This window comes from Chaetodon trifascialis, chromosome 10 (genome assembly GCF_039877785.1).
Source record: "Chaetodon trifascialis isolate fChaTrf1 chromosome 10, fChaTrf1.hap1, whole genome shotgun sequence".
Taxonomy (NCBI): Eukaryota; Metazoa; Chordata; class Actinopteri; order Chaetodontiformes; family Chaetodontidae; genus Chaetodon; species Chaetodon trifascialis.
The window spans coordinates 28,041,840-28,063,041 of NC_092065.1; the positions used below are offsets into that span (position 1 = coordinate 28,041,840).

At 48.5% G+C, this 21,202-nt stretch overlaps 1 protein-coding gene across 5 annotated transcripts in view; it reads right to left on the minus strand.

Annotated features, from left to right (window-relative positions):
• ptprz1a (protein tyrosine phosphatase receptor type Z1a) overlaps positions 1 to 20,434 on the minus strand; it is a 67,184-nt gene extending 46,750 nt beyond the window's left edge. For 4 of the 5 annotated variants that reach the window (XM_070971366.1, XM_070971365.1, XM_070971364.1 and 1 more), the window contains exon 1: positions 20,143 to 20,331. In XM_070971366.1, the coding sequence (XP_070827467.1) occupies positions 20,143 to 20,203 (61 nt within the window). In that variant the 5' untranslated portion in view covers positions 20,204 to 20,331. Of the gene's footprint in view, positions 1 to 20,142 lie in introns of all 5 variants that reach the window. The other variant, XM_070971367.1, reaches the window with a different exon arrangement.
• Between the last annotated feature and the right edge of the window lie 768 nt (positions 20,435 to 21,202).

The following is a 21,202-nucleotide window of genomic DNA, read 5'->3' on the forward strand; positions in this document are numbered from 1 at the left end:
GAACTTCTCATGGAACGACTTTCTGTGGTTCAAAGAGCACGATCAATGTGCTTTTCCTCTGAGAAATATGACAATATGGCCTGGACAGGTGCAAACATCCAGAAATTCAAAGCTTTAAAGGCTGAGGATCAGATTATGTGGGTTGTTTAAACTGAGGAACGTGTGATGTGATCCAAAGCTCCAGAACAGCGACTTTGTGTCCGACAGATCACCTGAAGGTTCAGGTGAGCTTCGTCCTGCTCTGCCCTGCATCCGCCTGTGAGACTCAGCTCAGGGAAAAGTGCAGGTCTTGGCTTTCCCCTCAGAGAACAAGGCTTTTCTTGTTCTGCTCTGGTGGAACATCACAGGATGATCGAATCATCCGTGTCACTTTAGCTGAAGTGAAGAATGTTTAATCCTTAAATGTACGAAGGTGGAAACGTAGAAGCATGACTGAAGTCCTGCAGAGGACTCTTCTGTCTCTGAGGAATAAAAGACTGACAGAGCGCCAAAGTGGAACTAAACCTCCCGATGAGCAAGACCTCGCTCCCCGCCGCTTTCCCATGAATCACTGCACGACCGTACATAGAGAACGATGTGTTCGAGGTCCTGTCGGCCGACCGCAGCTCGTTTCCTTCAGAAAGCAGCAATAAAGAAAGCGTCAGGCCGGCAGGAAGAAGACACAGCGTCCCTCTTGTCCTTGTCGCTCTGGTGATGTTCTTCACTTCATCACCGACCTCTAACACGCAGGCTGAGGCAGGGTCGTAACCTCTCGTATAAAGGTCAGAGGTCACAAGTTCAAGTAACAAGAAGCAGCTTTCGATTCCGCCACAGCGAGCTGACGACGCCCCCACATCGCCGTCACCTCAGGACGGAGGACACTAATATTTCTGTTCATCTGTGAAGGAGCAAATACTGACAGACGCATTTCACTGACACTTCTTTTCAATCTAATTTGAAGTTTTTCTGCGGTTAGTTCACTGCTAACCAAGCTAGCCATTCTGCTAGCGCTGTGCAGCTAACGTCATCCTGATGCAACATTTCAAGTCACTGAATGAATGGCAGGTATTTAAAACTGATGTTTTAACCTGGATGAAAAGTTAAAGGATTATTTTAACCTGAACAACTTGAACAAAATGTCATGACAATGAGCTGTCGGGAGATTCACAGATTTACAGACTCGTGGCTCAAAAGTCAAAGGTACAAGCTTGCAGACATAAAGGAGAGAAGCCAGCTACAGCTCCCCCTTCCTCCTCCTCCTCCTCCTCCTCCTCCTCCTCTCTGACCTCGGAGCAGTCAGGTGGTTCAGGACAGGCAGGAAGCTGTGAGCTCCGTCTGTGTTAAGGTGGAAATGGAAAGAAGACAGTGTAAACAGCAGCTCTGACATGAAACACCTGTCTGCTCCACCAACAGCACATCAGCAGGGCTCCATTACAGCCGGTGTGTGTGTGTGTGTGTGTGTGTGTGTGTGTGTGTGTGTGTGTGTGTGTGTGTGTGTGTGTGTGTGTGTACGCTTCAGGTGACTCGTCCACTGATGTGCTTGATGACATCAGTAAGCAACAACTCCACAATCCCAACAGCACATCACATGACGCTGCACATCCAGCAAGCTGATTGGCCGATCCCGCTTCCTGACGAGCGGCAGACTAAAGTGACCTCGACATCAATCGACCGCACAAATGTCTGAACTGCACATTAATGTGAAATATGACAATTTACAAACCACAGTGTCGATGTGACCAAATACAGTCAATAATCATTATGATATCCAATGAAAAACAGTCTGAAAAACACTTTTTAAACCTCAGATATGGAAATAAAAGGTCATTTCAGACACTCTAACAAAGTCTGGTTAAAAGCGCTAACAAGCTAATATCTTTAATCATAATGTAGACGGTCTGAACATGTTTGATTTCAATCCTTTTGGCTTTACGAGCACAAGGATTCGTTATTACCTGCAGGACAAGAGGAATGTTTTTGGACTTTCTTTGCTTTTCTCTCAAATGTCCTACTTTTCTATCACTGTGGGTCAAATGTGACGCAGACATTTAAAGCAGATCTGGTCAAAGCTGCGGAGAAAATGAAGGGATTTCAGTTTTTTTTTCAGTTTTCAGTCAGTGGGTGAAATGTCGGACATGCATGAACAAAAGGCATCGTGTGACATCAGATCACCGCGTGTGTGTGACGTGCTGCAGGACAGACACCACTCGTCCAGCGCGGACACGTCAAACACGGCGGGTTTCGGTTACAGACCACACCGACGCCGTGACGACGCCATGACAACGCCTGACACATGAGCCGGGCTGGAAACCTTTTGTGTCGCCGGCTACAAGGAAAACACCTGCCGAGTCTGTCACAGCGCACCTGTGTCAGACAGGAAGTGTTCAAACGGCACAGAGGAAGGCTTCAATCCTTCTGACTCTGTTCAAAAGCTGCAAAACTAACGAGATTCCCATCATGCTCAGCTGCACTTACCATTAGCAACAGTTAGCATGCCAACAGCATTAGCGACCTGCTTCGATTTATTTATTTATTTATTTTCTATTATTTGACTGAGTTTTGGACATTTATTGGGTTCAATAAATGGATTTTCTGTATTTATTCATGTCTATTTTCTTTTTGTAAAGTCTGTATCAGCAGCCAATCACCTGCTTTGCATTAGAAATCAGTGTACTGATGACCGGGAGGGATTTCAGGTAAATATGACGGTGACTGCGCTCTGAGTCGCTCTCACGCTGCACGACGTGGCCGACGTTTGTCGCCCTTCAGAGGAAAAATCCCCGCGACCGTTGCTGCGATGATCTAGAATCAGGAGAGAAAAAGTTTTGTTAAAGGAGCAAAAGGAGAGAAAAGCTGATTTAAGACGAATGGAAGAGGGAAGTGAAGACGGGAGGGCGGCCGTGGAGGACGGGGGACGTGATTCAGGTTGAGGACGGAAAGCAGGGGGTACATGCTTATGTTCTGCTGGAGAATGAGGAGAAAAGCTTCTATGGAGAGCTCTTGCTCAGCGTCTGCACGGAGAGAAAAAGACCACGACTGTGTCAGTGTGTTTATTGAGCGGAGAGCGGCCGGCTCGGCGCTCCGGTCTGTGGGAGCCCCGCAGCCTCCAGCCGGACGCTGAATAAGAGGATTAGCCGAGCCCTGGGAGAGCCGGGACGTCCACAGGCTGCGGGGGTGAGAACCGCTGCCCGTGCCAGAATGTGTGCCCGCCCCCCCGACACATCCACCCGAATCCCTGCCCCTCTCCTGACGCCAGGGGGCCGGGGTCTGCGGAGGGCGGGGTGGTCTGAGTAATGCCGAGCGCTCAGACTGGAGGGGTATGGCGGGTTAATCTGCGGACAGTCTGGCCTTTTATTTCTTTAAGGGCCATGATGGCGGCCATGTTTGAGCTCCTTAAATTTACCAGTTTTTAAGTTTATGGATCGATTTCCTTCATTTTCAGGCAGCCGCTGGTTTAATTTGACATTTCTGTGAAAATCAGCGAGCAGAGACTTGAAACTCTGTTCTGATGGATAAAATCAGCTCAGGCTGAATCTCATATGAAGGGTGTGATTTGGGAAACGACCGGATCATTTCAGCCTGAAAGCACCTGTACAGTAAACATTTCCTGCTGCGGCTCCTTCACATTATCAGCTTCCACTCGTGGCTTTTATTGTGAAGCAGCCACAGGAAATGCTAGCAGCTCTGTGAGGAGCTTTGAGCTAAATGCTAAGGCCAGCATGCTAATGAGAGTACGATGGCAATGCTAACATGCTGATGTTTAGCGAGCACAGCGTTTACGATGCTCACCTGCTGATGGGAACATCATTCGTTTATTTCATGACAGTCAGTCTGGGTTGGACCACCCGGCGGCCATGCCAGTCGATCCTTACAGGCAGGATTTTCAGGTCCAAACTATAATCCCACCAATAAAAAGCTTCAGGTGAGAGCAGATATTTAGGGCGACCGTTGTTGGAGTTTAGGTCCATCAGAGGAAGCGAAAGGACCGACCGCTCACTCGCTCGCTGGCGCTGCCTGGCAGGCTGAGCTCAGGGCACGACAGCCTCTAAGCCAGCGAACGGGCCGATGAGCCTGAACAGCTGGAGTGTTTCACACTTCAGAGGACTGACTGCAGGCCTGATCTGTCAGCGGGCTGAGAGAAAAAGCACCGAGCAGGAAAACTCTGCTGTCATAACACGTCTGCTAAAGCTACTGTCCGAGTCCTGCTGCGTGATCCGTCCTCCGTCAAGGCTGTCTTCTTCTCACCAACGTCCCGCCGTCCACTTCCGGCCTCTCGGGAAGGCGACCAGTGAACTGACGGAGGCGTAAATCTGTTCACGTGGATTCAATCAGTTCTCAGGTGAAGTGGAAAGAGCTGACGGAGCTCGCCTCCACCAGGGCTGCTGAAAACAAGGCTGAGGGTTAGAAATCATTTCCCAAAGCATAAATCGCCTTTAAAGTGTTTGACACTTCCTGTCAGCGAACGTGAGGGAAAACACTCGCTCAGGAGCAGACAGATGGGTCAACAAGTGTGACACCACAGGCCGCCATTTCTACCACCACTTCCTGTTTGGTGCCAACAGTCACTGTCGGTTTCTTTTACCTCGACGTGACCTTTACCTCAGCGGAGCAGCCTCGTATCAAACCTGGTTTCTTGAGTTCCTGCTCTGGTTTCTCTTTATTGCAAAGGTGTTTTAAGGCAAAGGCTTCACAGGAAGAAGTATTTCTTTTGTTGGTAAAAACTGTTTTGATTTAATTGCAGCAAAAAATACCGTTTCCAAACTGGCTTTGACTCGGTTTGACCTTTGAGGGGCTCAGACAGCAGTGATTCATCAAAGTGCTCCTGCTGGATTTCTACACAGCGGAACCTCCGTAAAAACCCAGAAACCCACTCTGAGACCACCAACAGGAAATCAAAGCGGCTCGTCGCAGCGCTGCAGGCTTTACACAAATGAAATGTCAGTTCTACATAAAAGTGCCGCTGGGAGCGTTAACTCAGGGGAGGACCGGCTGTGGAAAACTAAACTCATCAGCGGAGCAGAGGCCTCGGGGTTGAAAATCTCCTCATCGATCAGCCGCTCTCATCTTTCCCTTTTAACTATAAATGGCAAAGGACAAAAGCTGTGGACGATCTGCAGGCAGAGTCCATCAGCCCTAAAAGGAGGACAAAACATGAAAGAGGCAGAGCTGCCGAGAGGATGATTTCACATGTGCAGAGCGGGATGAAGGCAGGAAAACAGAGCGCAGGGTGAAACATCATCATCGACGAGACGCTTTCAGTCCTGTAGGTTTAAAGCAGGCAGAAACGAAGGCTTCACTTTATTAAAATGTCTGAAATTCACTGACTGAGACGTCAAACGTAAACAAGCACAAAACCTTTTAACAGCATGACCTGCGATCAGACATCTGCAGCCAATCACAGCTGGACTGTGGACTTAAACTTCTCTCAGATATAAACAGGATAAATTCACGCTCAGGCTCTTCTGCATCACAAGGAGGTCTAACTCTGAGCTGCTCTCCCAGAGCAACAACGCCATCGAGAGACCGAACACACTGAAAAACCTCCAGCGAACGAAGTCAACGTGCAGGAGTTCACCTCTTCAACTGTCCAAGACATGAAAGTCCTCAGAGAAAATTACTGTGTAGGACACGAATCAGGCAAACACTGACGCAGAGAGGCCTGTCAGCTTCTCAAGAGCTTCAATCAGGACGTTCTGATCAAGGTCAGAATCAGAATCAATCAATACTCAAAAAGAGACACTCACACTTCATCAATCTGCTTTTGGACAAACTTGTCAATAGATTTGCCAATCACATGCATCACAAGCACGTCAGTCAACACACATCCATGTGTGTGTGTGTGTGTGTGTGTGTGTGTGTGTGTGTGTGTGTGTGTGTGTGTGTGTGTGGTCATGGTTTTAACTTGGAACTGCAGTGTCTCAGCTCTGCTCTACATCCACCAACACCAGATAAGGCTGAGCAGCTCTCTGACAGCTGTGTGTGCGTGTGTGCGTGCGTGTGTGTGTGCGTGCGTGCCGTCGTCACACCCTCGTGTGTGTGACCTGTATCTGTAACCACAAACAAATGATCGGTCCCGGGGGACGGCAGATGAATAATGGATCAGTTTCCATCGGCAGCCTGCACGTCGAGCTCGACGACAAACGTTCGGTGTCCTGATGTAACAGGATGAAGCTGTGGAGTGAAACCTGACGGCTATCATACTGTGAACATCTGCTTATCTGAGGCGCAGAAGTCACCTGTTGTTACGAGGTTTGATTTACGGGATTTCTTTTGGGTATTAAACTAGAATACTGTCACGTTTTTCCACCAGCAGAAAGCTGCTTTCCAGCACGTCGGTTTGAGAGCAGTTTTGTTTCTATGAACGTCTTCCAAAGACAAACTTCTCCAGCTTTTCAGACAGCTAGCTTCGACTAAAATGCTAACATTAGCATGCTAACATGTTCACAATGACGGTGCTAACGTGCTGATGCTTAGTGGTGAAAGTTTTCTTCATGGTTACCGCCTTAGCTTAGCGTGCACACATGCTAACAATTGCTAACTGGCACTTAACACAGCACAGCTGAGGCTGATGGGAGTGTTGTTAGTTTTGCATTTTGTATTTGGTCATAAAGTGTTCGACAAATGAAAACTTTGACATGATGATGGTGCTGAATGAAAAGAGGATCACCCAAAGTTTTCACAGTTCAGTACCATCAAACAGCGCCGTCCTTAGCTTAGCTCACAAACGGCTTGATGTCCGAGGAACGTCCTGCGCGCTGTAACGTTTCAGTGACTGAACCTTTATTGACCAAATTAAAGAGAGACAGTCCAGAAAAGTTGAGAAACTCATCTTTGGAAACTCAGAAAAAGACTTATCAGACAAACATTTCAGGAAAACGACCCTGGACGAGCGCAGAGTCGTCTCAACTTTCACTCCCTTTGTGGAATTTCCTCCAGATCTGGGCGCTGACGCAGGCCATCCCGCCGACACCGACTCGGCTTCCACATGTCTGCTGGGTACCTGCCCACCGCTCGCTGCGTGCCAGCCTCTGCTGCAGCTGCATCGATCTCACACAAACCCTGCAGCCCAAACCTTGGAGCTGCCTCTCTCTGTTCGTCTGCCCGGCCTTCACCTCCACAGCCAGCAGCTCCAAACATTCAGAGCGACCGGGCGCCCAAACAAAGAGCTCCCACTCAGGGCGACTTGTTTACAGGAAGAGGAAGATTTAAAGGGAAACTGAGAAAGACGCGGCTTCAGTGAAACAATCTGTGGGATGCTTTATTTACTTTAAGCCTTTAATGTCGGCTATGCCGGCCTCAGCTTTATGTCTGAGCTCCACAGAGCTGAACATAAATAAAGATTTATTATATAAAGAGAAACACATTTAGAGGCACTAATCGTACGTAGCATGTGGCTCACGGCGGCATCCATCAGAGAACAAAGCAGAGGTGTGTGCGCTCGTTCATCAATCACATACGTTCCCCCCGTGGCACCCACGCAACGTGTAAACAAAATGGCATCCAGGTGGCCTTTTGTTCACTGAAGTTTGACCGCCAATCAAACCGGCGTGACTTTGATCCGGACAGCAGCTCCCTGTGAGACGCTCTGAGGACATGTCACGTGACTCTGAGTTTCTACACTAATGAAAACACATTATTGATCATCATATTCCATTCCTGCCAACTGACCCCCCAAATCCTCGACACTGGACCTTTAAAGATGAGGCTTCAACCAGCAGCCCGTTAGCTTAGCTTAGCATAGCAGAAAGACTGGGAATCACCTCTGAAGCTAACTAAGACAATGCATCTGACTTGTTTAATCACATGAGAGTGGCTTCGATCATCTCATCTAACTTTACCAGAAACTTTCCAAAACGTCAAGTTCCTGCTTTAAGCGGGCTTCCTGTCGGAGCCGTGACAGCAGCCGCTCGGACCGGGCTGCCCGGTCTGTGCCGTCATCGTACCATTGAAGGAGACGGAGAGCTGACGCAGTCGCTCTGATTGTGGACACGAGCTCATTCATTCGCTGTCTGGACGGCAGCAGAGCGTCGGACATGAAGACCATCACAGCGTCTGGGTCTGAACGTGGAAACCAGCAGCAGCTCATCGACATGTTGTGACCGACAGCAGATTAACGCGTGGACAGAAAAGATGATCATACACGGATCCACTACGGCAAGCAGAAAGACGTTCTTTAGTGACTCAACGTTGATGGTCACCGGAAGGATCCTGCTTCAGCCCAGCAGGCTGCATGGGAGCCTGATGTGTTTTAACGGCTCAGAGGAAGAAGATCCATCAGGCTGTGAACCTCAACACTCACCAACAATCAGCTCTTCATCACAGCTCTTCATCACAGCTCATTACGTTTCTTACATACTCGTGATAAACAGCGTATCGAGGCTGCCAACCAGAACCAAGTGGACTCTGTCTGGTTTCTGTTTGCCACCTCCTGCAGGACCGTTTTCATTGGTTCAGTAACGTGAGACTTATCTCCACACAGGACACATTTCACCTCTTTATAATGCCAGTCAGTCTGTTGGTTAATGGATAGACGCATTGACACATTGACGTAATACAGACGTTGATGGTCCACAGGAGGTGAACCTTCATCACTTTGGTGATCCTCTCCTCATCTTTGCTCCTGGTCAACAGTTTCCCTCCAGTTCATGACAGGATAAAACCAAAGACTGGATTCATGTCAGTCTCAGCTGCAGCTTTGAGATTAATGCTAGCATGCCGTGCTAACATGCTAATGGTACCATTCAACTCAAAGTGCCTCAGAACAGCTGGAGCTGATCAAGTCCTGCTGGGAGCCTCTTTGGACGTGTGAACGGTGCAGATGTGGACGTAATAATATGTGTTTTATCATCACGTGAAGCTCACTGAACTGCTTTTGTATGAAATTATGCTGCACAAATAAAATCTGAACAAACTATTTGTGGGCAAACGAGTGAATCTGAGATGTCCCTACAAGGCCACCATACAGATTTTGATTACAACGTGACTTTTCCCAGACCAAGCAGAGGAAAAGCTCTAAGAACAGAAAAGCTGTCTCTAAACTTCATCTTTTCTGGGTGAACGCTGTTTAAACGGCTCCTCTCCTGAATACCTGATCAGCGGCGAAGGAGCAGCGAGTTTCCCTCGTCACCCACATTTCCTCATATACAAAGCGTCCGTTCCAAGCTTTGCTTCCAGCAGACGTGTTTCTAATCGAATCGTACACACGGTGACGAAACAGTTTGTCAGCGGCCCAGAGGAAAGCTTCTCGAACAGAAAAACGACTTAATTAAACACTGGAGCTGAATGCAGGGAGGAGGGTGCCAACGCTGTATCCCACAGGAAAGACAATGGGAGAGGAAGTGTGTGTGTGTGTGTGTGTGTGTGTGTGTGTGTGTGTGTGTGTGTTAAAGCCTCTTATTATATTACGAGCTTCTGACAAACTGATTTGCTCTTCAGATCAGGCTTCAGGTGAGGCTGACGCTCTGAATCATGTTTGTAAGAACAGGCATCCTGTTAAAAGACGATTCTGAGGGAATCTGAGAGCTGATGCTGCATTCAAGTCATGTAGGACTTCTAAGCTGCCAACTGGGGAAAACAGTCCGTAAACACTGGACAAATCCGCAGATGCTGGCAGTCCGGAGAAACCTATTTTAACAGCGGTATAAATAACTCCTAAGATGTTCAGTGATTAAAGTTTCACAGGTTTTAAATGAAAAGTTTTTCTCTGCAGTCATCGTGTGACTTTTTACGTTCATGAAGTATAAACAGAACATTTGCAGACATGTTTGTGGCACACTGGTCGGTTCTTCCACTTCCTTTTCAAGAACAAATGATTAAAGTATAAACAGCTTTTAAAAAGGGATTTGAAAGGATTCAGAAGTCACACCATAAATCTGCAGAAGACAGCTGGATGGAGAGTTTTTAGCGCTACTTTCAGTCCATCGTTGAACCAAAGTTCCTCTCATCGGAGCAGAGCCTTTAAAGCAAGCTTTCAGACGTGTTCACTCCAGTTTTCTGTGGTAAAAACCCAACAAAGCACAGAAACACAGAAACAGCACAGGATCCAAACACAAGCAAAGCACGGAGATACTTCAGCTGCATAAAAACTCTGAATGAACTCATCTGGAGTCACAACTGACACCAGACTTTACAAAAAGACTCAAATGCACCACCGCTCCTGACTGTGATCGTGTGGAATGAAGGATTTCCTTCAAACTGGCCTCAATCAACATATTGAAGGACGTTTTAGAGGAAAGAGCCAATCAGGACGCGTCGGACTGCGTCGTGTCCTCAGTCCTTCATGTCCCTCGTCTCTGTGGACAGACGGACACTGTGGATCTTTCCGGTCTTTGGGCTGAAAGTGCTCTGTTCACGCTCCAGCAGGACGCAGTCAGCCTCAGCTGAGTGCCGCTGCTCTGTCCTTCCCAGCATGCCTTGCTGTCTGTGTGTGGCCTTCGCTGTGAACATGTAGAGTTTCACACATCAGCGGTGGAGCAGGAAGACACCAACACGTTCCAGCGTCCTCAGAGACCTTCAGATCTACACTCCATGTTTACTGTCACTCAGACCACCAAAAACACTAAAGCGAGGACTTGAATGCAGCATGAAGAAGAAACAAACATGGCGAGTGTGTGAAGTCGGTCATTTTCTGCATTTAAAGCAGCTGACTTGCTGCCCTCCCTGCAGATTGATCTGCACTGAAAGAATCATTTATTTTATTTGTGCAGTGATTTTAGAAACGAGGTTTGCAATAGGTTGACCAATAAATCTAAATAGTAAAACAGAAAAGAAGCAACACAAAGAGAATAAGACAAGAAACACCATCAGATGAAGTTAAATAAATAAGAAAATGAGAAAAGACATTTTTAAAAACATTTTTAAACCAAATCTTGACCTCGGAGTGACAAAGAGGACGGCAGGGGGACAACAGGTGGGATTCATGTTGGTAAATAAAAATGGAGAAATGTGGCGACGCAAAAATACTACGAAATACGCTTCAAACTGAGATACTCTGCACTGTTTTCATCGCGATTCTACGAAACCTCACCGCTGGCGATGAAGACGCCTACGTTGCTCTGACTGGCCTTTACTATGAGTGAGCTCTAGCAGGTTTGTTAGCTCTTTTGTTAGCTTGTTAGCTACATCCATGCTAAGCCAGCTAAGCTGTTAAATGCTACGTGTTTTTGGGCCGTTCAACCAGGATCAGCAGCACGGACACAAGGACAGCTGCGCTCCTTTGTTTCACATAAAATCCTCTTGGCAGGAAGGAGCTCGATCTGAAGCCTGATGCAGAAAAGGTCTTGGTCACAGCAGTCTCAGCAGGAAGTCCCGCCTCCACCGCGGCGCCCCTGATGATGTCAGCACCATATCACCTGCAGGTCAAACGCTAATTTCTTCCTGACCTGCGTGAATCAGCCGCATGCGGGCGAACATCCGCGGCTCATTAGCAGGCAGACAGTTTGTGATGGTGCCGTGGGGACGCATGACTATTCTGAGGAATGACCTAATTGGAATTAGCAGCGGGGGGGTTGGGGGGGTGGGACACACAGGAAATTGTGGATTTTACACTTTGTCCTTCTTTAACCTTGACACACTTGTGCAGGATTTGAGGAACGTGAGCGACGGATGGCAGAGGGTTCCTCATCAATGTTCAAGTTTCCTCTGACTGACGTAAATCTGTAAGATGCCGCAGTTTATTCATTAAATCTTTGATTGAATGTATTCATGGTTTGTGACTTTGACAAAACTATTTCCTAATTTAACTCAATAAATTACAGGGAAAACATATATATTGTGTCATATATACTGAGGTGAACTGTCGTATTGCCCCTAATAATATCGTCTCTTAAATCAGCTCCTGGCCGTCCAGGTGCAGCCGTTTGGTGGAGCTGGTTTGTGCTGACCTCCAGCTGTTCACCTCCAGCATCCCCGGCACCCACCCTGGTCTGCTGGACCAGTCAGCCAGCCAGTGACATGAAGGGAGGTGGAGATGTCCTCCTGATGGATGCACAGAGTGACTTTCAGTGGCTGTGCTGTTGAAGAGGGACCATTTCTAAACTCTGGGCCAATCAGACGACAGTCAAGCACCAGCTGACCGACATCACGAGACAAAGAAAACATGTTAACCAACAATTTTCATTTTCTTTCAGTGTGGAGACGATCAGCTGCTTTTGACCTGAACATCTTTGAGTTTTGGACTGAACACATTAAAACACGTCAGGTTGGATTCTAGGACGTTAAAAGGAGCATTTTCTCCCTCTGTTGCCTTTAAATTTGCACTTATTTTTCATGGTCTCGAGAGGATGAATCCTCATGATGAAACCTCCTTTTAAAGACACTGATTTAGCTTCGCTGTTCTGCTGCACTGTCGGACACTCGATGGAAAGTTCTAAAAACTGACTGATGTCAGTGCAGCAGCATCAGACACACTGGCTTTTTATTCCACACTTTCTTCCTAATCAAAACCTGCCAACTACATTACCCACAATGCAACCTGACAGCTTCAGAGGTGTGCTGTGCTAGTAGCGGCTAACGTAGCGTGGAGCCTTCTGTCTGATTCGTTTTCAGACTCGTGACCGAAGCTGACTCGGATGACATCACTTGAGGACGTTTATCGGACTTTTTGCAACTTTTATCACACAAACAGCAGAACTACGAAAGACCTGTAAACAGATCAGCAGAGTTCCCCTTTAATGTCGTCATCTTTTCGACTTGTGCACGGAAAATATCAGATGTTGATGAAATGATGACCTTCCTGCTAAAGGATGGACCCTCTCTTTAACCGCCCTCAGCACAAATATTTCAGTCCATTCGCAGTAAAGAGGAAGAACATCAGCACAGCGTCGTTTGATTTTTTCGTCCTCTGGGGACCACGACCGAGCAGGAGCAGAGGACCTGCACAACCTGTACAACGGAAACACATCCCTTGTTGAACAGCACGTCTGGCAGTTATCAGCTTCGGTTTCATCCCAAATCGACTTCAGCTGCATTCAGGGACAACACGAGAACTTCACATCTGCCTCCAATTACATGCAAGTGCTGTGATTGTCGTGCACGTCACAGACCAGCAGGATTAATCTTTCACACCTTTCACACGTCTCTCTGCAGACGAGCCTCGTGTATGAAGCGCTTCCGATCTTTGAACAGCTCAGGTGTGTCAACACGACCTGAGGCCTCGCCGTGAGGAGCAGAACCAGTCTGACCAGCAGGAGGACAGACGTCCCTCAGACCTGAGGACGGCGAGAGCCTCAGGGGAAAACATCTGCTGCTTGAGTCTGACTGCAGGTCAGCTGACCTCCGCAGGGTCTTCAGGTGTTTCCCCTCAGAACCGACACACCTGATACCTGCTGAGTCTAAGACTGAAGGAATTATATTTGCAGCCACTTAAGTGATCCTGGCTGCAGTCTACAGAGTTTAATGTCAACGTTTCCTGAGGACTAACACTACCTGCCACCAGCAGCTCAACACAGTTGAGAGGAGGCGGGCCTTCATCAGGTGCACACAGACGTGCCTCTGATGGGATCATCGTGTTGCCTTTTTGTCTAAAGAAAGTGTAAACAGCCAAATGTTTGCTCACATGTTAACACATCAGGTGATAATGTGCTAAAGTCTGTTTTTTGGCTTGTTTTTGTGCCCCAAGTGGACAAAAAAAATCCACTAATTCTCCATGAAATGCGCTTGTTATTCCAGTCTTTCACACTGCTGCTGAAAACCAACATATCTGAGTCTCTTTTCTTCTTCTTTTGCTTCTTCGGAGACTCCAGAGCCCTGACATGGCGCCGTGCAGCCCGACCCCCTGCTACTGTTAGCTTGTAATGTTGGTGATCGGGGAATCTAAGCTCATTCTCCTGCTGCACTCAGTGGAGGCTGATCTGGATAAGAGGATCAGACTAATGTCTGAAATGTAAATGTAAATGTTCTGTAAATACTTGAAAGACCTTGTTGAGGCCCATCGAATCCTTTTGTGGACGCCAACATCTGCCTAAAGCGTCCCCACATTCACCTGCTTAGATCCCCTCCACCAGCCAGTGAATGGGAAGAAAAGGAGCGAATCGGCCTTTTGCTGAAGAGGACTTTGACCGCCCCGCGTCGTCCACGCAGGCCTTTCATCGCTGGCCTTTTTCACGTCACTTCTGCGGATTTCGCATTCAGCGGTTTGAGACGAGGGCCATCGAACATCCAGGTTCGAGGTGAGACCACACACTCGCAGGCAGCTGAGGAGAAAACGGCGAGAAGAGTGGAGGACAAATCAAATGGCTCTCCACCAGCTACTCGACGGGGCTCCACTTGTTCTGTGCTGCAGCGGGCCCCGGCGTTGGCGGCCCCCCTTTCAGAGGCACCGCAGGCCACCCGGATCTGCCCCGTCATCTATTACAGCGTCCAGAGCAGCGGTGGGCACCGAGGAGGAGGAGGAGGAGGAGGAGGGAGGGGGAGGGTGACAGTGGTGGCAGAACACCAGGCGGACACCAGCAGAGACAAGATGGTTGGCTAACCAAAAGAAAAAACCCACCCTCGACACCCCTCATCCCTCACCCGCCCGTGAACGAGGAGAGACAAACGAGGAGGAGGATTAAAAAACGTTAAGGGGGGGGCAGACAGTAGAGGGATGAAGGCATGAGGCTCCAAAGGGGGAAAAATGTGGGACAACAGGGTGACGGAAGATGTGCCGCAGCACAGAGCGGCGGTGAAAGGAGGAGAGAAAATGAGAGATTAAGAGGCGAGAAAGAAAAAGGAAAAAGAGCCGAAGAAGATTGAAGAGCAGGAAAGAAGAAAGACGGCGAGGAAGCACACTGCAAAAAAACTCAGAAAAACCAGAATATTCCCGTCTGACTTTTTCAACATCTGAACGAATCCAAAGCAGAAAGTGAGGCAGAAATAAAGCTGCAACCTCAAACAGTGGAGAGGAATATTTAACGATCAGGTGACGTCACTTCACCTGTTTGACGTTAAAATGCTGCAAAAAATAAAATTAAAAAATAAAATTAAAAAATGAGCTTTTCCTCCTTAAATCTAAAAAAAATCTCTCTCTCTCTCTCACACACACACACACACGCACGCACGCACGCACGCACGCACACACACACTTTCAATGATTGATCGATGGAACAAACTGAATCTGAGTTCAGATGATTTGATAGGACGGGTTTTGTTTTTTTTTACAGTGTGTGATGGGAATGGAGGCCTGAGAACAGTGACACACAGTCAGATGGGGAGGTGTGTGTGTCTGGGGGTAACGAGGCTGGGGGTGTTAACGAAGACTAATGAAGGCAGGAGTGCTGCTTAACCTGCACTCCATCACTCTGTGAGGCCTCCAACCTCGAGGTGTTGGAGGAAGAATGTGTGTGACAGTGTGTGTGTGTGTGTGTGTGTGTGTGTGAGTGTACCCCCCCATCCAAACACACTGCGCTCCCACACTTTTGCTCCAGCTTCACAGTGTGACAGCGTCCTCTCCTCCTCACCGCCGCCGCCACTGGGACAAATCGCAATGCCATCATGCGTCACGCTTAAATGCTCCCCCCTGAAACCACCCCTCACCCTCTTCTTTTCTCTGCACCCCCCCCCCACTCCTCCTCAATCTGCCCCCTCACACCTCCCTTCTTTCTGTAGTTACCCCCTTTCCTACTGTTACAAAACAAATCTCCCCTCTGACAGCATAATTCACCGGGCCGGGCCAGAGGAGGCGGCGCGGGACGGACGGGCCTCCTCAGCTGACCTCCGCCGAGGACCCGGCCGCTTGTTTCCCCACGTAACCCCGGCCCCCATTCAGCCGAGGGCCAGCGCAAAGAAAAAGAGGGGCGACGCGGGTGGATTCAAACCGGTGGCCCCTGTGTATGCCTGAGTGAATGCCGTTGAGCCTAATACCCACTAATCTGGTCATCAAATACCCCCGCTGCCATGACTGGAAATCTGCTCTTTTTTCCAGACTACCAGTGGGACATTGGGGGACGTCTGCCCGGACGAAGCTGCTTTGGACAGAGATGGAGGGATAGAATAAAAGAAGGGATAGGAGGTGGTGAGAAACAGGAGGAAATAAAGGAATGAATGTAAAGAGAGGGAAGGCTAAAGAAAGGTCATCTGAGGTGACCACAGTCTTCAGGATCCAAACGAGCTCCTGCACAGAAGGTGTTTCTCAGACTTTAACTGGATCCACGCCGTGTCTTTGTCATCTTCTGGGTCAACATGGAGGACTCAGGTGTGTCTGCTGACACCTGAAGCTGCTCGACGTCCTCCTGGGTCACTAGAAATTTATCAAACTAAATGGTGGTTTTATGATGATCTATTCTGTGCGCACAACATCTATTTCCTGTCTGTCCTGTCGAAGGATCCGTCCTCTGAGGAGTTGGGGGTCTCGCATGCTGCCCACACTGTAAAGACCACTGAAGCAAATTTGTGATATTTTTATAAATGAAATTAACTGACAGACACTCTGGTTACGTCTGCTTCACCTCTGACCATCAGAGCATCTGTGGGATCAGAGGTGTGCTTCACTGCACCTGTAACCACGCCCACAGGTGACGTAGCAGCCTATTCTCTCACTTTGTTACCGTCCCTCACTTGAGCTCGCTTTAGGAAACACTGGGGAAAAAGGCCAAAGTTGGTGCCGGTGTCTGTTAGCTGGTGCCTGTTAGCTGTCTGTTAGCCAGGATCTGTGAGCTGATGTCTGTTAGCTGGTGTCTGTTAGCTGTCTGTTAGCCAGGATCTGTTAGCTGGTGTCTGTTAGCCAGGATCTGTTAGCTGGTGTCTGTTAGCCAGGATCTGTTAGCTGGTGTCTGTTAGCCAGGATCTGTGAGCTGATGTCTGTTAGCTGGTGTCTGTTAGCTGTCTGTTAGCCAGGGTCTGTTAGCTGGTGTCTGTTAGCCAGGGTCTGTTAGCTGGTGTCGGTATCTGTTAGCTGGTGCCTGTTAGCTGGTGCGTGTTAGCTGGCGTCTGATAGCTGGTACCTGTTAGCTGGTGTCTGTTAGCCAGGGTCTGTTAGCTGGTGTTGGTATCTGTTAGCTGGTGTCTGTTAGCTGATGCCTGTTAGCTGGTGCCCGTTAGCTGGAGCCTGTTAGCTGGTGCCTGTTAGCCGGAGCCTGTTAGCTGCTGTCTGTTAGCCGGAGCCTGTTAGCTGCTGTCTGTTAGCCGGAGCCTGTGGTGGTGGGCATCACGTCCTCGGCGGCCCCCTGCATGTGTTTGACTGACAGACTGTCTGACTGTGATGGCCATCTGTCAGCAGACTCCCTGTTAGACAACAAGAGGCCCTCAGACTCCGTCCTCCAGGCGGACGACTGGCACTGCCCATTCACAAATATCTTTTGGGGAGGCCAGATGGTGCTGAGTTTTCTCCTCATGTGTCTTTTCTTCCACCATCAACCATTCCTGCGCTGCCTCCTCAGCGAGCTGGCACCTCCTTTGTGCCCCGACGTTTCATCAAAGCTTCATTTAAAACAGCCCAAATGAAAAGGGAGGAGGCGTGAGGGAGCCCGGAGGCTTTCTGCAGGTACCGAACTGTCCAGCACAGACCCGGCCTCACTGGCCCGGCCACAAAAGGTTTCACATCCCTTCAGCTGAAACTGGCTCCGACCAGCTTCTCCCCCTAATCTTTGTTTCACGTCTCAACCCCCAAAAAGATTCAACCAAGCAGATCAGTGTCCTCTCTGGCACGCTGGGGACGTACCGTGAGGCTGGGAGTTCAAACCAGAGGATAAGGAGCTGGAAACCCTTCCAGTGTTCAGGCTTATGGTGACAAATCCTGATTCGTGTCCACTGACTTCTTAAACCCTGCAGGACGCACTGCTGGGACCGTTATTATAATGCTTTTTGTGGGATGAGAAACAAGCCCAGTGAAATGTTTTTGAATGTTAGATTGTAAAGTTCCCAGAGGCTGAGTTTAGGATAACTTCTCTAAATATGATCCATAAGACATCGGGAATATTTCTATTTCTGACGTCATGAGCGATGATAAAGAACAAGCTGATCCAGGACAGGTCACCTGTGATGCTGTCAGACAGCGCAGAGGAAAGAAATTATTCTGTTTTAAAGCTGCTCGACATGAGGGAACAAAAGAAAGTCCAAAGGAAAACAGCTACGCCACCAAACCAAAGCGTCCATCTGCAACACGTCACTGACAGAACAGCTACTGCTGCAGCTTTCAGGACAAAGAACTCAGAAAGAGCTCAGACAAAAACAGAAATCTGAACATCTATGTTTCCATTACAGACTCCATCAGCTGGTGAGCACCATGTGACACGACTGAAAGCTCCAGAACAGCTACTCAACGGACCTCACAGCAAGTTTGTTTTCACTGACCAGGATTATTACCCAGAAGTCTTCAACATCCTGATTTTTACACGGATGTAATCCCACTGATGCAACTACCTGATGAAGTAAATTAAGAGCTAATTTGTTAAAAAGAAGCTCATTGGCTCATCAGTTCACCTCTTCCTCAGGCGGGGTTCACATACAATCACCTGCTAACGTGATGAACCTGTTAGCAGCTGTTAATGCACAGATCCAGCAGCAACTCCATCATTAATCCGGTCGGCATCGTCGGTCTTTTTGCTCTGGTTTTGGTCTCCGCCAGCTCCTGAGGGAAATATCTGCCTCTTCAGCTGCTAAACGCTGCTGCTGAGCAGGTGGACAGCAGCTCTGAGACGAGGAACGCGATGAGAACCAGAGCAGCGAAGACAAACACAGGACGAGCTGAACGTCAAAGCTGCAGATTCAGGTGGTTATTCTGAGGACGCTCGTCTCTGCAGGTGATCCCACAGTTTTCATGCTGACACGTGATTTTGTTATTGTGCTGCTTTAAAGACGTGCTGTCCTGCATCAGGGTCAACCAGCCGTCATATCTCTGCACTCTTTGGTCCAGTAAGCACAAATTCATGAGCTCAACAAACAGAAGGCAAATCAGCTCCAAGCGTCTTTACCTGCTGCTTATTTTCCTGTTTCAGGCCTGATTTGTTTTGGGAAAAGTTCTCATGAACAATCTTTTAGAAAGTCTCTGTCCTGAAGGTTCCTTTGAATTTGTGATTCGATGTTTATTAAGATGTTAACGAGTGTCTTTTCCAGCCTTACTGGTACCAGTTCAGCCACAGAGCTGGTTATTGAGGCTAAATCTAAATATTTTCAGTCTGCAGCACAGAATCAGTGAACGCTGGCGTCAAACGCTCGCTCATATTCAGACTTTTATCTAGTTATTCTTGGATCAGACACTCGCTGATTTAAATGATGATTTTGCCGGTTTCAAAGCCAAACCCGCGGGCTGCTCTGCAGACTGGGCACAGAGCTGCAGCCTGCTGGATGTTTCTCAGGGTGTTATTTTTTCAAACCTTCGTCGCTTCATTTTGGCCGACAGACAGGTTGGAACAGTCGGCACGGTCCAAAAACACACCGCTTCAACCTGAAAAAAAGACCATTTTGTGTTTCCAGCAGAAAACCAACAAGCCCAACGCTTCCATCGTCTCAGGTCTCCTCCTGCTCAGAGAATTCAGGCCTTTTTATTTAAGTTTACATCCACACTAACTTCATTTCTACACATTTTAACACATTTCTTTCTCTCCTACGTCCAAAAGTTGTGGAAAAAATGCTTCAGGATGGAGAATAAAAGACATGTATTACTTCACAGTTTCAGCAGTGATAGTGTGTGTTTCTGAGAAGTATTATGGGATTACTGCTGTTGTTGTTGCCAGTTATGGAGCCTCTGACACCCTTAATCAGCCAGTCAGGCCACCGTGTCCAAACTTCTCTTTTCATGCTTGACAGCTCGGGTTTGGAGCTGATATGTGACGACCTGCGCCTCTCAAACGTTTTAATCTGCGACCCCGCAGAGCCTCAGACCCTCAGATCTGAACACGGGACATCTCCCAGGCGCAGAAAATCTGTTTGCTTTTGACGAACGCGTTTTGGACTTGAATGTTTCCAAAGACGCACGACGCGTTACGCACCGCAGGTTCAATTCTGGACATAAAACAGCACAAAAATGTCTAATTCCAGCCAGAAATACAAAGACAGAGACAGCACGGAGACTCCCTCCCTTGGTTTCGGGCAGAGCTCACTCCCCTGCACACCTGAAGCTGCTGCGCAATCACCGTCAAGTTGGCGCAAGTTGAAAAGCAGACGGCGCTCAGAAAATCGAAACGCATCCGGAGAGAGAAGCGTTTGTGTGTCACATGAGGAGAAAACATGACGGACAGCGTGTCTTACCTTGTTGGCAGAGGAGGATGAAGAGCGCAGCCAGCAGCAGACAGCAGCCTGTGGTCTCCATGTTGGGAAAAGCTCGCAGATGCCGTAAATAATCAAATCAATGAGCGTTTTTTGGGGAGCAGGTCCCTGTCGGCCCGCAGCCTCACAGCTCCATGCCGCTCCGCTCCGCTCCTGCCTGCCGGTCTCTTGTGGTCTCGCTGCCGTACGTGTGGTACAGATCCCGGGTCCCGGTGCGCCGCTCCGTCCGCTCTCCTTCACACCGACTGACACACTGAAGAGGAGCCGCCGGACTGAAGCTGTGCGCCGCCCACAGCCCGCAGCCACCCGGCCTCACTTCCTCCACACAGCTGATGGTGCTGGGATGAACAGTTAGACTGATGGTAGTTACACTGTGGAGTTTAATATCTGCGTGTTCATTCATTTATTCATTTTAATTGTTTGTATCAAGGCAGGACTCACAGGAGGAGACCTGTCAGAACTAATAAAAGTAAAAGATGAAGAAGGATCAAGGAGGAAGAGGAAGAATGAAAACATGGAAGAAGAAGAGAAGGAAATAAAAAAAGAGAATAGACGGAAAAAACAGAAAAAGGAAAATGTGATGGGGGAAAATGAAAAGGGACAAATAAAAGGACGAACATCAGTAAGAAGTGAAAAGACAGAAATAAGAGAAAGATGGAAAAGAGGAAGTAAGCATGGCCTCGGCCGCTCCAACGACCTGCAGCAGGACACCAAACTGGACCAAACTCCTCTCACAATGTTCACATTCTACAGATTTAGAGTCGTTTTCAGGGCCGGATCAACGTCAGCTGCCCGGGGCCAGAACGTGGGCTACGGCCCCCACAGAGCCGCCATGTTTGGTTATTGGTGATGGAAGACGGCCTCTGATAATGCACTGTGGCTGCTGACGGCTTGTCGTGACGTCGGGCGTCTTTTATTAAAGAACGTGCAACGCGACCGCAGACATAGCAGCTCCAGCGATGCTAAGCTAACTTAGCTTTTACTGCTGTCTGCGGCCTCTTCGTCAGGTCGTCTTTCATCCCTCTGTAGCTGAGTTCTGATC